The sequence below is a fragment of the Neovison vison genome, chromosome 2 (genome assembly GCF_020171115.1).
Source record: "Neovison vison isolate M4711 chromosome 2, ASM_NN_V1, whole genome shotgun sequence".
Lineage (NCBI taxonomy): Eukaryota > Metazoa > Chordata > Mammalia > Carnivora > Mustelidae > Neogale > Neogale vison.
The window spans coordinates 224,708,006-224,730,898 of record NC_058092.1 but is presented as its reverse complement, the minus strand read 5'-3'; the positions used below and the strand labels follow the sequence as shown (position 1 = coordinate 224,730,898).

Below are 22,893 nucleotides of genomic sequence, written 5' to 3'. Positions count from 1 at the left end.
ATGTCAGGGAACTGGTGTGTTCTTGAGTGGTCTTCAGAATTGGTGGGAGCCAGGGTGGGGAGAAGAAGAAGGTGAGGACTCTGTGCACGAGGAGGGAGCTAGAATCATGCAGGAAACTTCTCGTTCTTCCTGAGTTGGCTGGGGCACACCCTCTGGGTGGCACACCCCTTTCTGGAGTCCGGCTCAGCCCACGAACTCCTGGGAGGAAAGCCAGGGACCAAGCCTTCCCTCTGAGTAGATGCAGTCCTTCCGTGTGTGCCCGGCCACCTTGTGAAGAAAAGCTGACATCTTAGCTCTGAGATCTGTGTGTTTAGTGAATGACCTGGGAACAGACTGAGTTCATGGAGCCTCATCACGTGGTTGAAGACAACCAAGGTTTGTTTGACTGTTCATTTTGTAAACTTGGCATACATGCTGCCTGGGCCGGACCATGTCTTTAAAGATGGGGAGAGTTCAGAGGCGTTTCCGTTGGTTCAAATAGTTTTAGGCTTATTTACAATATATTAACACTCTATGTGCATAACTTTTTTTGTTGTTAAATATGTATCATCTTTGGCAATGTATTTAAAGATATTATTAATATAATGAGGTTTTAAAATTGACATGACTATTTTGTATTGGGAATCCAGCTAAATTAAATTAAATTAGGGATGCCTGGGTGGCTCAGTCGGGTAAGGTTCTGCCTTTGGCTCAGGTCATGATCCCAGGGTCCTGGGATGGAGGCCCATGGAGGGCTCCCTGCTCAGCAGGGGGTCTGCTTCTCTCTCTGCCCCTCCCCCCATGCTCTTTCTCCCTCCCTCCCTTTCTCTCTCAAATCAACAAAATCTTTAAAAGAAATAAATTAAATTAAATTTAGATTGGTCTGTTGGAGCACTTTAAAAAGAGTCTTCAGTGACTGTGAGCGAAGCCTGTGATTCCGTTTTTGCTCCTGTTCCCCACCCGCCTTTTTTAGGCCCCATTTCCATGACAATGCTTCCATGTTAACATAGCTCTGAGATGAATTCTTTCCTCCTGAGGATGTTGTTTTTTGTGCCCTGACATGGGGGCACGCAGGTGCTTTGAGTTTGGATCCCATCTCTAGAATGCTTCCCCCATAGTTGTGCTTTGTGGGAGTTTGTCCCCTGGAGAGACTGGCTTCAGGAGGGACCCAGCTTATCCTGCTCAGCATCCCCAGGGACTAGCAGACACCACCCCAACTTCAGAGGTGGCCCGGCACCGTCTTGCGGCCTGTTTCCTTGAAGCCAGCAGACTGTGTCGATTCATGTGGCCTTTTTTGATACTGGGCCCTTTAAGATAAGAGATTGTAACTTATTTTGGTTTCAGAATAGGCTAGCGGGTAGTTCCAGGTAAGGCAGATACGCTCTGTACCCTCCCACCTTCACTTCCGAGCCCTCTGCCCTTCTCTGCTTACCAGGATGTCCAGTGAGCTGACGTTTGCCTTCCTACCAGGACAGGTAGGACCCGGGGGACCTGGCTCTCCTGCACCTCACATGTCCACACTTGTTGAGAGGTACAGGGAACCTGCAGGTTGGCACCCTCTGTGACTGATGAATAATTCATGGTGACTTCTTGTGCCGTGAAACTTTCTCCTGCAAATGAATGTTATTTTGAAAGACAAGGCTGTTTTAAAACTCCGCCAATGTTCCATATTCTTGATTGATCTCCCTTAGACATCCACTGGGAAGACAAAAGTTGACAAACATCAGAAAAATAAAATGTAAAGCGGATAGGGGCCCCATGTGGGCAGTCAGCCAACTCTGTCAAAACTAGTTCCCCCTTATTCTTTCTGAAGTGTAACATCACCTGATGTTATAAAAGGCCTCTAGATGCTCAAATAATGTCTGGGCTCTCCTCGAAGATAGAAATCTGAATTTTAATCATAATGTGCACCTTAATTAATATTAATGTATTACTAGTATTTGAAGTTGGAAACTCTGATTCGATGGCTTTTCCTAAGTGAAAGGGATAAAATTAGAATATCTCAAGATGTCTGCATGTCTCTATTTGAATAAACTTGGAGCCCTCTCTTTTCCCTGCACTGTAAAAAGAGAGGATTTTGGTTTTGATTTCCAGGAAAGGTAGGGCAGGTTTTAGAAAATCTTCCATGACAGAGAGATTATAAGTAAAGTGAGTAAGTCATATATCTGATTATATTTTTTTGAGGTCAAACTGGAAAAAAAGAAATAATCTTTCAAAAGAATTTCATTTCTTTTCTCCATTTTTTGACTACTCTTTCTTTCTACTCCATGGCATATTTTTAAGGGATTTGGAGTCTTTCCACTCCTTGCCAGCTGGAATTTACAGAACGTGTATCTCTAGAACACTCAACAGTTGACTTGAATCTCGGTCATAATTAAATGGGAAGGCTGACAGATTATTCTGAGACTCAGAAACAGGCACACCTTATGTTTGGAACATAAGGACTTTTCACTACCCTGCATTGTTTTAAAAGTATCCTCCATTGGGAAAATTGACAATACATTTCCCTTACCTACTTTTTAAATGGAAGGATATTCTGAATGGATCTATAACAAACAAGTTTGATCACTCTTAAATTTTGTCTCTTTCTCCTGCAGCTGGGTTCCCGATACTTTAAAACTTTAACAAAGCTATCCTTGCTCACCCGTAGCTCTGTAATGAGTACATCCTTCTGTCCTTTCTCTCCTGACACACCTTGAAAGCATTGGCTACTTAGATGACTGTTGATTTACTACCTTCTGCTCTAAATGATACGCTGAGAGTTGGATAGCTGTTGCATACAGTTAATAGTAGTTTAGGCATACAAGGCACCCAACCTTTTCCTTTATATGAAAATCTAACTGTTGGGGCGCCTGGCTGGCTCAGCGGGCAGAGCCTGCGATTCTCAGGTTGTAGGTTCCAGCCCCACGTTGGGTGTGGAGACCACTTAGAAATAAAATCTTTAAAGGTTGGGGTGACCATCAGGATATCCATTCAGAACACCGGGACTGGGATTTTGCAAAACTTATCTCTAAACCCCATTCCCTTCCAAAAAGAGGGGAGGGGGGTGAAACATGCTGGCAAGCACTCCTTTTAGATTTCATCTGAGAGAATGGAATGCTGGACAGGTTTTTCTGCTTTAAGAGGCAGTCACAGCTGCCACTGCAAATGAGCTCTGCCAAGGTCCGTGACCAGTGGGTCAATTAGAGCATGACATTGCCGGGGACATGCCCAAGCAGTGGGAGCCGGCCTCAGGAGCACAGGCTATCGGGTTGTCATAGAACAGTCAACAATAGAATGAGCTTTGAGAGGGCTTGTCCCCATCTCCCCTCCTTGTCCTGTCTCTGCCCCTCCCTCTGCTGTTGATGCTTACAGGCTCCCTTGCCTGACTGCACCGATACCTTGACCATCCCCCGAAGACCACATATCTTGAAGATCTTAATGGAATAGAAACTTCCTGAGCTGGTATTACTCTTCTTTACAATACTTTTCCTGGGACTCATACCTCACGCTGACAGGTGACTTGAAGGGACAGAGAGCTAGAAGGTGACCTGGAATGCAGAGTGCCCTTAGAAAAAAGGCACCACATTGGGAGAGTGGTATGATTTGGTGGAAAGTGCATCTCTAAGTGGTCTGTTTTCCCGATTTTTCCTGTACAAGATGTCGTTGCCTACATGAACCCTCAAATGCAGGTACAGATGCGTGAATTTAATTAGCCATTTTTCTTCTGAGGCTCGTAGCCTCACCCATGTCTTTATTGTTATTATTTTTTTAACTTTAAAAGAACTCTCACTCTAATAGTCTGTCTCTCTAATTGGTAGCTTCCTCAGGGAGGGTCTGCTGATGTGTCATAGAGCCCGTGCTGGACTTGGCATTAAAGCAGCTCGTTAACGTTCTGTTTGTTACCATTAATTTGCGAAGCATCTTTCAGCAGGTGGCAGGCACCGTGCTAGGTACTATGCAGAATAAATCTTTGTCATTTAGAATCCATAATCTTAGAAGGATCACTGGCATTATGTGCCAAAGATGAGCTGAGCAAGTCACCTACGTGACAAATTAATAACCTCCTGAGCAGGGTGAAGCATGCAAGTATAGGAATATAAGATGTTAGGGGAGATAGTCACCTCAGGAGATTACGACGCTGGCTAGGGAAGGTCCAGTGGCTCCTAGGGATAGAGATGAGCCCGGTGGTTTCAAGGGGCACAACCTGACCACAGATCATGTCTCACTGTGGTTCCAGCGTGGAGGAAGTTTGTCTCTTGTTCTCCAGAACCATCTCTGCCCCTTCTCACTGTCAAAGCCACAAGGGATTGGGGATTTATATTCCCCTTGCTAAAATGGTATTCTCTGGTGAATTTCAAAGGTAGTTTTTCTAATGTAAACCAATAATTTCAGACTTGCAGGAGGAAAGTGGGTTTCGTCTGGACATGGTGTCAAGCTCTTGAGCTCTAGAGACAGAGGGATTTGATTCCCAGCCTGGCTTTGGTATCTTCTAGCTGTGAAATTCTCCAAGCCTGTTTCCACATCTATAAAATGGAGTTCATAGGTACTACCTTCTTTATAAGATCATGAGTATTAAATGAATATGTTTACGTTTATAAAACCCATGACACAATACCTTACTTAATATAATGACTTACAAAGTTATTGGTTATGGTTCTACCTGAGAAATGTAGATGCTTCCAAATTATTTATTTTGTTGAATAGTGTCTTGGAATCCGAGAACTTGATTCAGTTTGCGTTTTTTTTTTTTTCATTTTCTGTGTGTATTTTATTTTAAATTGTATAAATCATATAAGAATAAGCTTTTGCTATAAAATTTCAAATAATATATGAAAGGCAAGAGTTTCCTTGACCACCATTCAAACCTAGGGGGTAACTACTATTATCAGTTTTATTTTTTCATTTTATTTTCAACAAAATAATTCATGTTTCTAGTCTTCCAAATGAAATGGTGTCTTCTCTCATGAGCGGGAGACAAAGGAATGAAAGCCAGGGATTCTAGAGTTTTTCTGGCCTGACTCCCTTCGATGACCCATCCTTCCCTGTTGCTCTGTGCAGCTCTTTATCTATTTCATAGTTTCTTTGGACACATGACCCAGCATGGTTTTTGAAAGTTTGGGGAGCCACTTCTAACCTTTATGTTTTAGATATTATCTATTGTCAAGAGTATAGAAGAGTTAATTAAATCCTAAACTTCCTTTGTAGTAAATCAATAGATAATGTCTACCATGAAAAAAAGTACCAAGAGATGACTATGGAAGCATCTCATTTAGGGAGATGGAATTAAGTACCAGAATAAATAGCTTAAAAAAAAGTTGAAAGAGGGGCGCTTGGGTGGCTCAGTGGGTTAAGCCTCTGCCTTCGGCTCAGGTCATGGTCCCAGAGCCTGCCTCCCCCTCCCTCTCTACCTGCCTCTCTGCCTACTTGTGATCTCTGTCTGTCAAATAAATAAATTAAAAAAAAAAAAAGTTGAAAGAGGTTGTTGCCTCCTCTCTCTTATCCTATTTCCACCTACGCCAAAAGGGACCTTCCAGCTTGGCACAGAACCTCATGTCATTTTCAGCAGGCATCCGTGAGGATTAGTCTCTGGGCAGAGAGATGAGGAGGGGGAATGGAGGTGTAACTCCTTCCCATAAAGACTGTCAGGGCTGTTCAGTCTTGTCCTTCATCCCTGCCTTCAGTGGTACCGCGTACCCCCAATACCAGACCCTTCCTGGTGTGCCCCAGTAGGCATCTCTCCCTCCAGCTTAACTTACAGCCTCCCTGCTCTTTGTAGAGATCCTTCATTCACTTTCCAGCTTCTAAAACGGTGTCCCCACCTCGTCTGCTGGTGTTCCTCTCTTGTTGTTTTGGGGTTTTGTCAAGATGCAGAGATAGGGGCGCCTGGGTGGCTCAGTGGGTTAAGCCTCTGCCTTCGGCTCAGGTCATGATCCCAAGGTCCTGGGATTGAGCCCCATATCAGGCTCTCTGCTCAGCAGGGAGCCTGCTTCCTCCTCTCTCTCTGCCTGCCTCTCTGCCTACTTGTGATCTCTGTCTGTCAAATAAATAAATAAAATCTTTAAAAAAAAAAAAGATGCAGAGATAAACACATGATCAAAGCACTATGTTTAACCAGAACCTTGAAGCTTTGGAACTCAGTTACTGCCTTATACTCTAATTATCCGTCCCCTTTTATTTCCTTTCCTACAGCAGAAGTATAAGTTCTTTGATATTAGAAACTATAATTTTTATATCTTTCAGAAATCTCTGTGATTGAGTCCATGGTAGATGCTCACTAAATTTTATTGATTAGTTATTTATCCTTTGTTCTTTGGCTGTCAGGGACATTTATGTCCCCTATATGTCCCCTATATATGTCCCCTATATATAGGGGAAGTTATACTTCCCCTATATATATACTTTATACTTCCCCTATATATATACTTTATACTTCCCCTATACTTTAGCAGTATGGTCATGTAAGAACCAGATCATTAAAAAAAATTTCAACTTTCTCATTTTTGCCTTTAAAATTCCAGGGAAATAAAGAATTAGCAGTCAGTATTTTCAAGCAAATAAGTTGTATCAATTGCCTATTGCTGTTTTATACCCATCCCAATTCAGAAATGTAAAACAATAATCTTTTATTATGTTTCATGTGTCGGCATACCGAGGGTCAGTGGCTTTCTTTGCCATTAGCAGGCAGTTCGGCGGACTTACTCCTGTGTCTGGAGGTAGCTCTGCTCCATGCATCTCTCCCCCTCCTCTTGGCACCAGCAGGTTGTGCCAAGCATGTCCTCATCACAGTGAAAGAGAAGGACAAGAGAGCTAGCACAAACATGCCTGGTCTCTTGGGGCTAAGTTCAGAACCGACACACTGACAGGTCTTCTTTATTCTTCTGGCCAGAGCAAGTCACGTGGTCAAGCCCAGTCTCAAAGTGAGCGGACATTGGAAAGTGACATGGCAAAGGACTTGGCTACAAGGAGGGACAAATTAGGGTCACTGATGCCTACAGGGTCCTGTGCCTTAGCAAGGGCATTGGTGAGAGTGAACCCTTGTTGACACCAAAATAAAAGTCTATGCCACTTTAATCTGGCGGAACTTTTGTTTTTATTTTTAAGAAGAGAAAGACTAGTTTAACCCACAGGGACCTTGCTAACCGTACTTGAGGAAGTGATCTACAGATGAAGCCAATGAACACTGATGTATGTAGAGCAAAAAAATCTAAGGAAGAGAAGTTTGAACACTTTGGGTGACTAGCCTAAAGCAAACTCTTTGTCAACGACAAGATAGTAACTGTTTTTAGCCTTTGTCAGCCAAACAGTCCTTCTTGCAACTCACCAACTGTGAATGTAACACAGGAGCAGCCGTGGATAATACAGAAATGAATGGATATGACTGAGTTCCAATAAAACTTTGCAAAGGCAGACGGAAGGCATTTTTGGATCGTCTACTGAGCTAGAATAGTGAAGGAAATAAGAAAGAGTCAGCTAAGGAAAGCTTTTTGAAAAAGGAACAACTATCTTGAAGGCAGTAAAAATTAATGTCGCTTACCAAGATATCTTTTAGAGAAGTCAGTAAAACCCTTATGGTCATTCAATAGACAGATTTTCCCACAGGCTAATGTGGCTCGGGCAGAGTGAAAACGCCACCTTCGTCCACGTTATTACTCGTTATAAATCATTTCTGCCTCTAAAAGCCTGTTTGAAAACACGCTTACCAAGAATGTTGATGCTTTTGTTTAGCTGGAGAAAGAGGGGGAAAGAAGGTTTAGAAATACAGCACAAGAAACACCTAATTAAAATGATTTGATTTTATGCCACTTTAAAGATTTTATTTGACCGACGTGACCTAGATTGTATAAGGGAGCTAAGGGGATTAATAGGGATGGTTTATTTTTAACTTCTAAGAATACACAGGATTCAAGGGGACGTTTGTCCATCTCAGTTGTATTTCACTTAGAATTACTTAGCAATCTTCAAGAGTTTTTTTTGTTTTGTTTTGTGTTTTTTTTCTACCCCTATATTTGAAGATAGAAAAAAAGCTCAGAATGCTGTTGGGAAATGAAGGGTCTTTCTTTCTCAAAATCTTCAATACCTGTTTATTCATTTACATTCAGCCTGTCAGTAGCCTGTTGCTTGGGTAGGTTTCTGCTCATTAAACTCAGATACAGGGACGCCTGGGTGACTCAGTTGGTTAAGCATCTGCCTTCAGCTCAGGTCATGATCCAGACGTCCTGGGATGAAGCCCCATCTCTGGCTGCTTGCTCAGCGGGAAGCCTGCTTCTCCCTCTCCCACTCCCCTTGCTTGTGTTCCCTCTCTCGCTGTGCCTCTCTCTCTCTCTGATAAATAAATAAATAAAATCTTAAAAAAACAAACAAACTCAGATACAGAAGTCTGGAGTGTTGCTTTTAGAAAGGTGGGAAAAAGGAATGCCCCTTGGGTAAGAGTCTCAGTTCTCTTAAATGTTTCCTAAAGCTTCATATCTTTCTTAATGTTTGTTTCTTGGTTTTTCTCTCCTTGTGGAAGATGTCAAAATACATGGAAGGTGGGCACTGGAAGGTATTGTCCATTTCACTCATTTCACAATTTTTTTTTTTTGAGATCCTGATTCATACCAGTTACTGTCCTAGGACCTGGAGTTACAACAGTTGAAAAAGCTGACCCCTCCCTTCGTCAGCTATGGACATGTGGACCACAGCATGTCAACGTGCCCCTGGGAATCCCAGGGAGGGAGGGAACCAGCCTCCTTCAGAAATTAAGAGGGACTTTTCCCAAAGTAAATAAACTCCCTCCTGATTTTACATACCTCTGATTAAAATCAAACTGCACCTTCAAAGGATTTAGAATTCTCTTCAGAGTCATTACACCCAAGGTTGGCAATAAAATTAAAAGAAATCCTGGGGAGGTTTTGAGAACACAATCATTTGAAATCCCCTGGTTTCTTAGAAAAACACCATTTTCCCAGGTAACATAATCCTGTTTTAAGGGCACTCTCACTGTTACTGATTATTATCTTACATCCTTCGTAAGATACATTTGTATACATGTTTTCCTTCTTTCCTTGGGAAGTCCTCTTTCCTCTATGTCAGTTACTTTCCCAGTGTTTTGTGTTGAATTGTCCTTTACAGAACATATTGAGTCCTAACAGGTCCCCCCACCCCCACCTCCGGCCTGTGAATGTGACCCTATTTGGCTCTAGGGTCTTTGCAGATGATCAAGATGAGTTCATTAGGGTGGGTCCTGATTCAGGATGACTGATGTCCTTTTAAAAATGGGAAATTTAGACACACAGGTAAAATGATGTGAAAACTCAGGAAGAAGACAGCCATCTACAAGCCAAGAACACCTGAGGCCACCAGGAGCCAGGAGCAATGTGGGGTACAGATTCTCCCTCTCAGCTGTCCAAAGGAACCAACGCAGCTGACACCTTGAGCTCTGACTTTTAGCCTCCAGAACCGGGAGACAACACATTTCTGTCATTTAAGCGAATCAATTTATGCTACTTTGTTAAGGCAGCCCTGGGAAGTGATAACATCTCCCTGATGCATAAAGTCATTGTGAGCCTTACAGAGCGGATGCATGTCAATAAATGTGCACCTTAGTGACTGTCGCACAGGATTATTTTATTACGGTGTGGGTTTCAGCCTGGGGGGTACCAGTGTGGGGCAGTCTGTATAGATCCTACGTGCTACAACGTTTGTATGTGTATGTCTACATCCTACATCCTACATCCTTTTCGTAGGAAAGCAGATGATCCATACTTTATAAAGACATACTTCCCAAAACAGGATATCCAAAATGGCCAATAAGCATGTGGAAAAAGTCTCACAATCATGAGTCATCAAAATGCAAGTTAAAACCCCAGTGAGATGCCATTATTCATCTATCAGAATGGCTAAAATTAGAAGGACCCTTAGCACTAAGTCTAGGTGAGGAACTGAACCAATCATTTTGGAAAGCGCCGTCCAGTGCCTTCCAAAGCTAACAAATGCCTATTCTACACCAGGTGTATACTCAAGAGAAATGAGTATGAATCCACGAATGGACACATACAGTAATAGTCACAGCAGTTTTATTCATAATAGACCCAAACTGGAAAAACCCAAATGTCCCAAAACAGGAGAATGGATAATTCGGTTGTGGTGTAGTGTTCAAAGGGAATATTACTTAGGGTGGGAAGAACTACCAATACACACAATGTGAATGAATTGAACAGGCATTATGCCGAGCAAAGAAGCCACAGATTTATCTCAAGGTAAAAAGCAAGCAAAGCATCTCCTATGATAAGTCAGAATCATGGTTGCCTGGAGGAAGGGATTTGCAGTATTGACTAAATACAGAGGAACCTACTAGGGTGTTGAGAATGTCCTAGATCTTGATCTGAGAGGTAGTTACATGGTTGTACACAGGTAAAATTTCACTGAGCTCTGTACAAGAGGTTTTTGAACTTTACCATAAGATGTATTTCAATAAAAAATTTAACTTTAGAAATTACCTTGAAATAGATTTGAATGATATGGGAGAAATTCTGATAAGCAGAAGTTGTAAATTGCACATATGATGTGATTTGAACCACATGAAATATTTTATGGGAGAAAACTGAAAGACAAAAATTAATATTAATACTGATGTATTAATAGTGGTTTCTGGATGGTGGGATCATGTTACCTCCATTTCTTTATGGTTTTCAGTGTTTCTAAAATTTTCTCTAATGAAGTATATCAGAAATGGAAATATCAAAATCAAATGGAAGAAACTATAGGTAAGAACATACATGTCATATCTTAACCCTCAATTATAAACCAAGTTTGTAATTCTAGGGGTGAATTAGCCACTCAGAGATGGGTGAATTCATAGGGTAGAGCTACAGAGGGCTTCGCAGGGCAGTAAACCCAAGGAGGAGGGACAGACGTTGTGGAGGGAAGGATGTGGTTGAAATCAAGATTCGTGGGTGGTCAGTTAACCTAGTGTGATGTTTTTTCAGCCTGGTCTTTGTTTCTATCTACTCCATGGAGTCTGTGGAACTTCAAGTATCTAATTGCTTTTTCTAGGACTCTAACATGATAATCTTTTAAACCATTTGTAATTCGTATTCTTAAAAAGCTCTTTTTCTATCCTTTTGGATCCTTAGGCATTACCATTTGCTCGGTTCTCTATTTCGAGCCTGCCTTTCCCCCACCCCCTGCTCTGCTTCTCCATATGCCAGTATGAGTTTAAAAATTGTGCCAAGCAATTCTCTCCTTCTGAAAAAATAAATAAATAAAAGAACCACAGAAACACACACACACACGCACACACACACGGAGCTCCAAATGATCCATCTGTCCTGTTGAAGACATCCACCACCCACTTCATCCTGGTGCAGGCTATTTTTGCTTGCTTTGTCTTGAGAGCTCCAATATTGGAAGCCTTTATAGAGGCTTCTATGAAAAGCAAGGCACTTTGTTTTTCTATTTTATACCTATTGCAGGGCTATGCACAAGGAGATGTTCAATAAATGCTGATTAAATTGTCTTTATACAGATCATGGTCCATGCTACCTTTGGATTTTCCTGGGCAGTTTTACTGATGGGTACACATTTATAATTATGAAATGGATTGTGGAAAGGGTAATATTCTTTAGAATCCAATATTTCTCTAAATCTGTTCTCTGCAAACCTATATCCTCTTAGATGAGTTTAATTACTACATTTTTAAATTATCCATGATAAATTGGAGGATGTATTGAAGCCTTCTGTGAGTGGTTTTTTGGTTTTGTTTTATTTTTTTTAACTGCTTCTCTCCTTTTCTTGGCAAGATAAGTAATAGCATTATGCTGTGTTACTGGAAATTTTAATCAATAAAATGCATGTGTCTTTAATTAGAATGCTAGGAAGTACTGCTGAGTTGCATTTTGTTAATGCAATGAGCTGAGAGGTTCAAGCATTTATGCACAAAGGGTCAATTTGAGTAAATTGAGTCTAGATGGGCAATTCTAATATTTTTTCCCAGATAACCTACAAGAAGATTCATTTCAAGGTCCAGTGCTCATAAATATTTGTAAACCATCTCCTGTGAAGCAAACACAGAAATGGAGAAGGCCACCTTTGCTTTCAAGAAGTTCACGGTTCAATGATTTTTTTTCCTCTTTCATCTATTCCTATGGCTCCAGCCTTCACTTTGACGGACACTGCCAGAGATTCGGCTCTGGCTTTGACTTTTCCACTGAGACTCAGAGGAACATTCCCATTTGTCTGCTAGGCATCACTTTGTAGATACTATGATGACATCCTAAACTCATTATGATATCTGAAATTAGTTCATTATCAGCAAAACTCAATCTCTTTCCTATGTCTCTTGTCTCAATGGCTGTACTTCTTTTTCCCTAGTCACTCAGACTCTATTCTTTGGAGTTCTAACCAAACCCCTCATATCACAGATTTATTTCCTCTTTAGTAAGCATCCCGCATCTTTGTATTCTGGCCATGTGTCCATTGGAGTCAAGTCATATAAACACTGCCCATCCTCAGTGTGGCTGGGTGTATGAATCCAGGCAAGAAAGGGATGGCTCCATGAGGTACTCTGTATTGTGGAAAGATGTTAGAACTGTCACGTGTTCCTTATCTACTAACAACTTTGTCTTCCCCCACTTGCCCCATGGTTAGTCAAGCTTACCTATCTCTTGTCCCATCTCATCCTGGATTAGGTGTTCTCCCTGTCTGATTCCTTCTCCCATGTGCTGATTCATAACTGACTCCTTTCCCGTTTCCACTTCCCTTTTTGATTCAGTACTTCCAGAGACAGACAGCTCTTCCTCCCCCAGGCACTGCCCCTTCGAAGTTGGTATAGTCTGAAGTCTTCCTATCCAGACTGCTGACCCAGGCAGCCTCCCAGATGATGGGCCTGCCCCCATCAATGATGTGGTATCAACAGCAGTCAGTTCTGGGACTCCAGAAGTAGGTATTGCATTTGTTTTCAGTTCCAAAGTTCATGGAATGGGTTTTTACCATGTGGTAATAACACCCAGATTATGATTTATAGCATATTGGAGAGAAGCTATGATTTTTGCATCAGGAGAAATATTAGAGGTAAAACTTAACAGGGAAACATGGATGAATTTCAAAACCATGCTGAGAGAAGAAGCTAGAGGCAAAGGGGTAGAGCCTGGATATCTATATTTATGAAGCTCTAGAACATACCAAAGTGGTGACCAGAACAGTGGTTGTCTCTGGTGTGGAGATGAGCATAACTGCGAAGGAGCACAGGGACTTTTCTGTGGGAATGGAAGTATTCAATATCTTGATAGAGATGTGGGTTACATGGGTGGATGCATATGTCAAAACTCATTGACTTGTACACCCAAGATCTATGCTTGTCACTATGTAAATTAGACCTTAATTTTATTAAAAAAAAAAAAGTTTAGGGAAAAGTTACAGAGTAGTGTGTATGATAGGATCCTACGAGGGATTAAAGATCCAAGATTATATAATGTGGATATAAACAATAATATAATGGAGAAAGGACAGTTTCTATTTGTCACGTGGAAGAAAATGTGACAAACTTTGCTCTGAAAATGCTACTAGTATTACACACATATTTGTTGGGGAATACAGGGATGTGCACACGGTGGCTCAGGACAGAGGTGCCTTAATTAAAACCTGATTTTACAAATGAGAAGGTATGACTCTTTTATGTAAAAACTGCCAACGCTTCTCAAATCTTGTACCCCACCACGTTCTGCCAGTACCCAAAATAAATCATAACTGTTTGGTTTAAGCTCAGTGAGTGGGAGGGTTTACACCGAGGTTTGAAAGAACTTGTACACAGGTCCCAGACTGCTGGCCCACAGGCATGGTAGGCCTGGAAGCATGTTTTCTCCTGTGTGTGTGCGTGTGCGTGTGCGCACGCGCGCCCCTTTGGGCGTGGGCGTGGGCATGGGCGGGGGTGGGTGAGAGAGACAAATTTTTTTTGTTGTTTTTTGGGGTTTTTTTTTAGCTAGTTGCAAATGTTTGAAATTTGGGAGATTTCACATAAAAATCTGAACATCTGGCCCTACTTGGCCTGCATCCCAAACTAGCAATAATTGTCTGGATCTGAGTAGTGGCTGCTTCTTTAGGGAGGACTGTACTTTACACATATCCTAAGGCTCACGAGTATCTCAGGACCAACCTATGGCCTCAATTGTTTTAATTTCTATTGTTAATCCCACATCTATGTCCAGAGCCCCTCGTAGGGACTAGGATCTGCTAAGGGCTTTAGTAGATACATAGAGGAGATACTATTATTATATCCATTTTACAGATAAGGTAGTCAAGGTTGAAATAAGTGAAAAATTCACCTGAGTTGCCCAATGGTACGTAGCAGAACAGGTAGGATCTGAACGAGGTGCTCTGACTCCAGAGCCCAGGCATGCACTTATCCACCCCACTGTTGTTCTTCTTTATGCATTTTCAACTTAGGTTCATCCATTATTTAGTACTTAACCTCTGGGTTAGTCGAGTTCTTATTAGTTTCCTTATGATTTATTTTGATAGATGAATCGCCAGTCTCCAACCTCTCTTGATTTTGCATCCTAGCATTAAAAAAGTAAAACAACACATAGCTATGTGTATTAATTGCTGATAAAAAAATGCACTTGAACTGTATTAATGTTGTGTACATTCTAAAGCATATGCATACTTTAAAATGTTAAAGGAGACACACACACACGCACACACACACACATGCTCTAGAGTTTTCTTTCTACATTGCAGTAGATTATCTTACAGTGATTACATACCCTATTTTGACAAACAGGAAACGAAATGGTACCTGGATGATGATTCTTCCTGAAAGCATCTTTCACATCAAAGACTCCCAATTTTGCATCCCGTAAAATTGTCCCTTCCAAGTCAAAGGTGCCGTGGAAGTCACCAGACCAGCTCAGACTACGGAGAGACAAGGGCAGGTTCCCCATTGTTAGAAAAAGCATTGTCCATCCATAGCCACATTTAAAACACCGTGTTCTGAAGCCTTTTACAGCCCTGAAATTCCGAACAGTCAGAGACATCTTTTATTTACATTAAGTTCTTGGACCTGCCTTTGGGGAATTTAGGTTCTCTTCACACATCAAGTTCTGACTGTGGGTTTCGTTTCAAGGGGAGCAGTGACCCCTGGGTCTCAGTTTCTCAGTCCGAGTTGTAGGGGCTTCCTGTAGCACGTGTCACCCCCTCCCCTCTCAGGACAGCTGCCATGATGAACACGTTTCTGGTTATAAGGTTCTTGGACAAAAACAAGTGCTGAGTGGGGCAGTTACTACTGAATCAGGCTGAGGCACTGGTGGCCATGTGCCAAGTTTTCTCAGCATTCTGACCCTCTGGAGAAAGAATGGCAGTCAGCAAACTGTTCGGAGGCATTTGTGTGTGTGTGTGTGCTTGCTCAGTCGTAATGCCATTTTATTTCTTTAAATAGAGTTGTTTATAGGTGGATGGGTAGGTTCTTCCTTCTAAGACCTTCCCTGGCTCTTGACCACCCTTCCCATCATCAGATGTGTGATCTGAATAAAACATTCTTCTGGAGCATCCTCTCTTCGGATCATCCTTTCTGCCTTCCCCTGATCTGTTTATTTGCTTGGTACGTTTTTTTCTTTGAGGTTCAGATCAAACTTCGTATTTTCCATAATCCCACCAGCACAGGCTGACTCAGTCTTTCCCTCCCATGCACTTTCATAATATCAGAGCACGGCACGGAGAGTGTGCCGGAGGAGCACGTGTGACACACCCGCCTGCGGACTCCCTAAGGGAAACGTGGTTTTGTGTGCCATTGTTGGGAACGGAATAGAAATACATAACAATTGTCCCCATAAGAGGTGGAACACAAGCCACTTGTCTTTCAGAAACACATTTTCTGAAACAAGATGGGATCGGGAGGGAGACAAACCATAAGAGACTCTTTTTTTTTTTTTTTTTTTTTTACCATAAGAGACTCTTAATCTCACAAAACAAACAGGGTTGCCAGGGGAGGCGAGTCGGGAGAGGGTAGTTGGGTTATGGACACTGGGGAAGGTATGTGCGATGGTGAGTGCTGTGAAGTGTGTAAACCTGGCGACTCACAGACCTGTACCCCTGGGGCTAACAATACATTATATGTTAATAAAAAATATAAAATTAAAAATATATATATTTGCACACATACACACACAAAAGAAACACATTTTCTTTAAGACGGAAAATTAAGACGCACCACTTCCCACATCCCAAATCTCCAAGCCCAGCCCCCAACCTCTTACACTCTAACTCTACACGGGGGAGGTATTTACCAAGTTGCGCTACAGTTGGGCCCATACATGGCTGCATCGCCTGCTAATTTGTGTGCCTGTTGAGGGCCCCCGTCTCATTCACTGTGAAGGCTAACACCTGACCTAGCCTACTGTAGGTGCTCAGTAAATATTTGTAGCATGAAGATAGATCCCTTAAACAAAAGATGGTGAAAAGCCTGACACTGATTTTAATCAGGTGTCCTGTTCCTTATCTACCTTGCTTATTCCTCATGACCATAAACTACGAGGAGTTCCTCTTTGAAGCTCAAGTTTAAGTCCAGAGGTGAACGATTGTAAGAAAAGACCTTGGGGAGCCGAGGCCCTGTTTGCAACATAGTCAGGAAATAGATTATCTGGGGACGGTTGACGTTTTCTAGTAAACTGACAGCGAACATGAGGTTTGCCAGAGCGAGTTGGAGCTATTCGTGTTGAGATAGATGAATTATAAATACTTCAAACTGTGTCGCTGGAAACACTTCCTTCGGCATTTTTCCTCTGGAAGGGCTGAGCAGGGAGGTTGGGGCAGTCAGGCACCGCGCGCCGGCTCCGGGGCCAGCGCCTCTGTCAGCAGACGTCCTGAGAATCGCCGACGTCAGGGTTTCTGGGTCCACGTTCAGCTACTTATCCAACCACCAAGGACAGCTTGTGTCCTCATGACCAACCTCCGGCACAGCTTCCTGTGGCCTCACCTGGCTTGGGCCTTGCAGGCATGTGCCTGTCACTTTGAGCCTCCCAGGTCTGTGGCACTTTTAGATCAGCTCTGACCTGCAGGAGGAGAATCCCATCTCCCATATGTAGGAATAGGTGGTTCTCAGGCCAATCGGTATAAAAGGTCTTTCTTGTCCTTTCCTATTTAAGTAGTTAATAATGACCAGAGTGTGTTTTGTCTTTGATAACCTGCCTTTTGCCCAAGTATTAGAGGCTCCTGTTTCGCACTGAGTTCTTACTGGGAATAGTCAGATTCTCTTTACAAGGCATTGAGCAGCTAGGATGTGTGGGAGGCTTGTCAGATACAGGGTGACAAAGGCAAGACTCCTGCCCTCTAGAAGCTTCGCAGCCAGCAGAGGAAATAAAAGTCTACAGATAACCACATTACAGTGCAGGATATAAGAAATGCCATGGGAGAGTTGCGACTTTGGGGCAAGGCAGGAAGGAACTGATTTCTAGCCAGAGTAATTCTGGACACCTGGATGCGGGAGGTGAGAGGTGGGGGGCGTTTTTAAGCCCAGGTGGATTCTCAGAAGGATCGGGTAGGAGAAGGGTGAGGAATGTCAGGAAGAGAGAAAGAAGCATGGGAACGATTAAGGGTCAGGGCATGCTCAGCGTAGAGAGAAGTTTAGAAACTGAATGAGGCCAAGGCTAGTGGGTTGTGATATGTAGTCAGAAACGTAGTGCTGGGACCCCATGGGACAGACTCGTGGGGCAGCCTTGTCTCACATACGGGCCTCGGGCTCCGGGTCGCCCGTGACCCTCCCAGAGCCGATCCCCGTCTGCGGCTTCTTCCTTGAAGGCGTTCCAAGCCGGGCTCTCACCGCCATTTGGAAATCTTGCCCGTGAAGAGTATTGTCAGGGAGTAATCTGAGCCCCTTGCTGTCTGTTAAACTAATGACACTTCAGTCATCAGAGCGCCCTGGTGCTCTCAATCCTGAATGCTCAGCAGATTTTGTGTAGTATCTGAATTATTAATGGAGACGCTGTGGACCAGGGGGCTTGGCTGCTTGTTCTGTTCTGAGCAGGGCTTGGGGCGGGTGGCCGTACGGGAAGAGAGGCCGCTGCTTGCCGAGGGATGGACGAAGCAGGCCTTCCCGAGGAGCCCTACCCAGACGGGAGCCTGTGCCAGTGTGCTCAGAAGATCACAGCCTGCTTTGGAGGAAAGGGTAAGACCCCGTAAACTGAGCTTTACAGAGGAGATGCCCAGGGTTGCCCTTGCAAGCGAAGAGAAGGGCTAAACTTGAGCCTTGCTGATGGCAGCAAGAGGCAGAGCGGCTGGAGGGGGAGAGCCTCTGAGGGGCCGAGGTGCATCTGAAAGTCCGACTGTGCCCCTTCCTCTGATGTTCCCACTTAGAAAGCTGTTTCTCTGCTTCCCCCGTTCTGCTCAGCGGCAGAGATCACCCCGATAACTGGGAGCCACGGCATGCACTTGCTGAACTCCTTTTTTGGCCAGGTTCTGATGAAAACCGGAACCCAAACCAAAAAGCCCACAACCCCATTATCCCTGATCAAGCCACAGGATGCAAATTCAGGCCATTCCCTCAGAAAACTAAATGCCATAAAGATCCACATTCAAAGGGGTTGGTTTTGTCTCTTAAAATGTTTTTTTTTTCTTAGCAAGAAGCAGAAAGATGGCTGCAGAGACTTTAAAGGGACAGGTAGGCCTTTGTCTGGGGGAAGAAAGACCTACGTCGTAAGAGAGAACGGAATTAAAGAAAAGTCAGAGAGCATTTCTGGAAGAAATCGCTGCAGGAGTTGACCCGTGACTGGCACGTTAAGAAGTAGTAAAGGCATCCAGCCTCCGAACACGAGGGAGCCCCGGGATGCCTGGCTGGGAGGCTGGGGTTCATCTCATCCTCATGGAGCTCCTGCAGCTAGCAGCGTTCTTGGGGCTCTTGGTGCGAGGGGAAGCCGCTTGGTGAATTTGCCGACTGAAGGTTTCTTGTCCTAGTTTATCCTAGGAGGGCTTGTGCGTGTGCAGTGGAACCGTCACTAGAAGAATTAGGAATGTCTTACCTGATGAGGTAGGCAGGCCACCAGAACCTGGGGTGAATGTTAAGCTTTTGTAATTAGCGTTAGCTTTGTAGTGTAACGCATTGTGATACTGCGTCATACAACCCTATAAACTGTCCCCAAACCCACTACACTTCTTGGTAACTGCTATGCCTGTCATTTTATGGGCCACGGCAAGAGGCTGATATCCCTGCAGTGCTAAGAAATGGGTCCACTGATGCTTTACAGACCTTCTCCATACTGTGCTTTCATGGCTGAAGAGACAGCTGTCAGGCAGAGACCCCTGAAAGCATATCTTTAAGATTGGACGCTTGGCAAGAGGTGGGGGGCAGGGAGGGACAGAATGGGGGGAGGGGATTAACAGATAGAAGCTTCCAGCTATAAAATAAGACACAGGATGCAAGGTACAGCGTAGGGAATATAGTTAATGATTAATATTGCAACAACTTCCTATGGCGACAGGTGTTGACTAGATTTATTGTGATTACTTCGTAATACATATAAATGTTGAATCATTACGTTGTACTCCTGAAACTAAAATACTATTGCATGTCCACTACACTTCAATAGCAAAATGCAAAAGTGTTTGTTTAAAAAAAAAAAAAAAGATAGGAGGCTTGTCCTTTGCTGGGTGTTTACCCTGAACTATGTGGAGGAGGTTAGGTTAACAACTCTGGACATCCTGGAAAGTGGAACTTAGCGCCCATTGTCAGTGCTGACCCTAAATCCCAAGTGACTGGTGTCTGAGCTTTCTTTCCCTCCACCGCCTGAGAAGGAAGTCACCCCTCACATCTGTGTGTAGTCAGATTGTCTTTAAAAGCAAACAAACCTGTTATTTTCATCAGTCTTGTCTATGGTCCCCATTTAGCTCACTTTCCATCATATAATGCATATAATACATAATATATAACACATATATGTTACATATAACATATATATCATATATATAATATATAAGATATAATTCTTTTATTGAAGAATTTAATTTTTCCTTTATATAAGCTATCGGCACCCAGTTGCTTCTTGAACTAAATATATGGATCTCTAATCTTGTCAAAAAATTTAGAGGTGGCTTGAATATCTGCTGATAACAAAAGCTAAGTGTTGAGATGGAGTCGATGCTATAGAATTCGTTTCAGTGGGCAACGCTTGACAATTTTCGGGACCAAAAAGGCACACCAGCTTTGCCATGGAATAGTTACACTTTGGCTTGGTCAGGAAGATGCTGGCTTCGAAGAAAATAATCATCTGATCTGTCCAAAGTCTGTGTTTGTACATTGTTAATGTATGCTAGAGCCTATGTTTCAAGTGGTTGGACCCAGCCTCACAGACACACACACACACACACACACACACATTTCGCAGACGAGCCATGTGAACACACATAAGCAGACAGAGCTGCACAGGGGCTTAGTTTGAAAACAGCAGGCCTATAGGAACCTAACCACAGGAAGATGGAATTACGGGTAGAGGGCAGAGGTCCCACACTATGATGTTTATAGAAGAATGCTCTAGAAGAACCTAGGTCTGAGATGGGCCTCAGGCATCTGTGTTTTAAACAAACTGGTCCAAGAACCACACTCTGGGAAGCATTGGTAAAGTATCTTACACTGTATATCCCAAGGATCTTTGAATAGTCAAGCAAGAAATAGAACACACACAGATTGTTTCACCTGCTTTGTAAACTGTCTTTAGAGGAAGACCTTGGAAGGATTTATTTTCTGAGGGCAATAGCGGTCCAGGGCTTAATTCCCCCAAATTTGAGAAGAGAAATTTCACCATGTGACTTTGGTAGTAGAAAGGCTCCCCTATTTCCCCCTTCCCCAGCTCCGACCCACTGTGGAAGGCCTCTGGACAGAATCTACTTCCCCAGTCCCACTGTGCTTCCCACTGGGCTAGGGTCATAATAGCACATTTGGATTCTCTGGTTCTTGAGCTCTGTTGCCAAGTCTTGCATTAAAGATTAGAAACTAGTTTCCTTTCTCTACTCTGTCTGTAAGTTTTGTGGAAGGACCTGACAACTGTGGTAGGAACGGTCATAACCTAGGAGTCAGGAGACCTGGGTCCGCCATGGGCTTGCTTTGTTGTCCTGGGAAAGTCACTTAGCATCTCTGAGACTTAGAGTCCCCATCTTGAAATTGAAGGGCTGGAGGAGATGAGTGCTTCCTGAGTGGTGGTCCTGGTCCGGGGAACTTCAGAGGAATATAAATTCCTGGGTCTGGGGTGCTTGGGTGGTTCCGTGGGTTAAAGCCTCTGCCTTCGGTTCAGGTCATGATCTCAGGGTCCTGGGATCAAGCCCCGCATCGGGCTCTCTGCTCGGCGGAAAGCCTGCTTCCTCCTCCCTCTCTGTCTGCCTGCCTCTATTCCTGGGCCTCACCCCCCTGCAGCATCTCATTCACAGGTCCAGGCTAGTGTTCCACAGTCGAATGCTTCACCAGAAGACCCTTAGGCATGGCATTATTTGGGAAGCACTGGACCAGATTATCTCTGAAGGCCTTTCTGGCTCTCTAACTCTATTCTGTTTAAAGCGTGTACAGGTTTTAATGAAAGGAAAAATGGTATCAGAACATAATGGCCCAGTGACGGGAGCAGGCAGTATGGGTTTTTCCAGTCTGACTTGTGACTGTTGTGTCATTTCAGACTGCCGTATATTATGCGTAACCTTCCTGAGTGGGTGTCAGAGGACCAACGTTCATGGCTAGGGTTGCCCTTGATATGTCACCCCCCCCAGTTGAGTGAGGGTCCTGCTAGCTTATAACTTTGTGAAAACACGCAGCTCCCTACATGGTAATTCTGCCTCCGCCACGTGATTCTGCAATGGCGGAAACCCTGTGAAACAACATTAAGAATATTATTAGCATTGGCTTAATGGAATAAAGCAGAAAGATTTTCATGGCACTAGGAGGAGGGGTTTCCCTCTAGAAGGTGGAGAGGAGTATGGATATGGCCTGGAGCTGGATTTGTATCTAGTGGAAGCTGAAGACCTCTCTTGAGGTCTCTCTCCCGTGAGATCTAAAATACTGAAGAACATGGAATTATTCTCTGGGTTTCTTCTGCTCTGCATTTTTAGGTTACATACAGTGGATACCCTTAGAGCTGTTCGCAGTTCTCCTGCCAGAGATATTAATGTACAAGGACTCTTGGCAGGTGAATTCTTTTAGATACTGCAGCTGTGTCCTTCCCCTTGCTCTGGATCTTATTCTGGTTTTTGGATATGCATTCGCTTCTCAGACTGACCCCTGCCTGCCTTCCTGGTGGTGAGTCTCTCTATATCTGATCCTCTGACTACACGGAGCCCTAAGCTCTTGGGGCTAATCACTGAACTACATCTCCCCTAATCTTCTTTATGGGCAGGGAGGAAAAACAAACAAACAAACAAACAAATAAGAAGGAGCCAGGAGAGTGGAAGGAAAAGCACAGCCTCTTGGGCTCCTGGTGTCTGTGTCTCCTTTGTGTGCAATCCATACCAAGATGCCCTCCTTCCTCGGTTTAAAGTGTCTGGGGAAACTGTGCAGCTCTGAGAAAAACAGAGTGTCCTCTTCTGAGAGAGCCGGCCACATGGGCTCGTACAGGAGGAGGCTGGTTGTGCAGGACGTGAGCATCGCCGGGATCCCCCCGCCTGCTCACCGGCGGGCCACCATCACCCACTTGTTGTATCTGCACCCCGAGACCTACTGCACCCTGGAGCACTTGGTTAGCTGCCTGGATCTTCCTGGTAAGTGAAGGAGCCTGCTCGCACATGGCTTCATGTCTTGGGATTGGCCTCTGAAGTACCATCTAGAGTGTTCTTCCCTAATGCGTTCCTCAAAAGAAACCCTATCCTTTATACATAATTAACAGGGGGAGGGGAACGTGTAGGAGGAAAGGAGCGTGCAACCTGAGTACAGCTTTGGAGCAAGTTCTGAGGGTATTCTTGTTCAGGACTTTATAATCTCTGTAGCCAGTGCAC

General features: G+C 43.7%; 1 protein-coding gene across 6 annotated transcripts in view; it reads left to right on the top strand.

Annotated features, from left to right (window-relative positions):
• The first annotated feature begins 215 nt into the window (after nucleotides 1-215).
• ABLIM1 (actin binding LIM protein 1) overlaps nucleotides 216-22,893 on the top strand; it is a 221,866-nt gene continuing 199,188 nt past the window's right edge. For 3 of the 6 annotated variants that reach the window (XM_044240588.1, XM_044240584.1, XM_044240583.1), the window contains exon 1: nucleotides 216-375. In XM_044240588.1, coding sequence (XP_044096523.1) covers nucleotides 318-375 — 58 coding nt within the window. In that variant the 5' untranslated portion in view covers nucleotides 216-317. The remainder of the gene's footprint in view (nucleotides 376-22,893) is intronic. The other 3 variants (XM_044240591.1, XM_044240586.1, XM_044240585.1) reach the window with 1 other exon arrangement.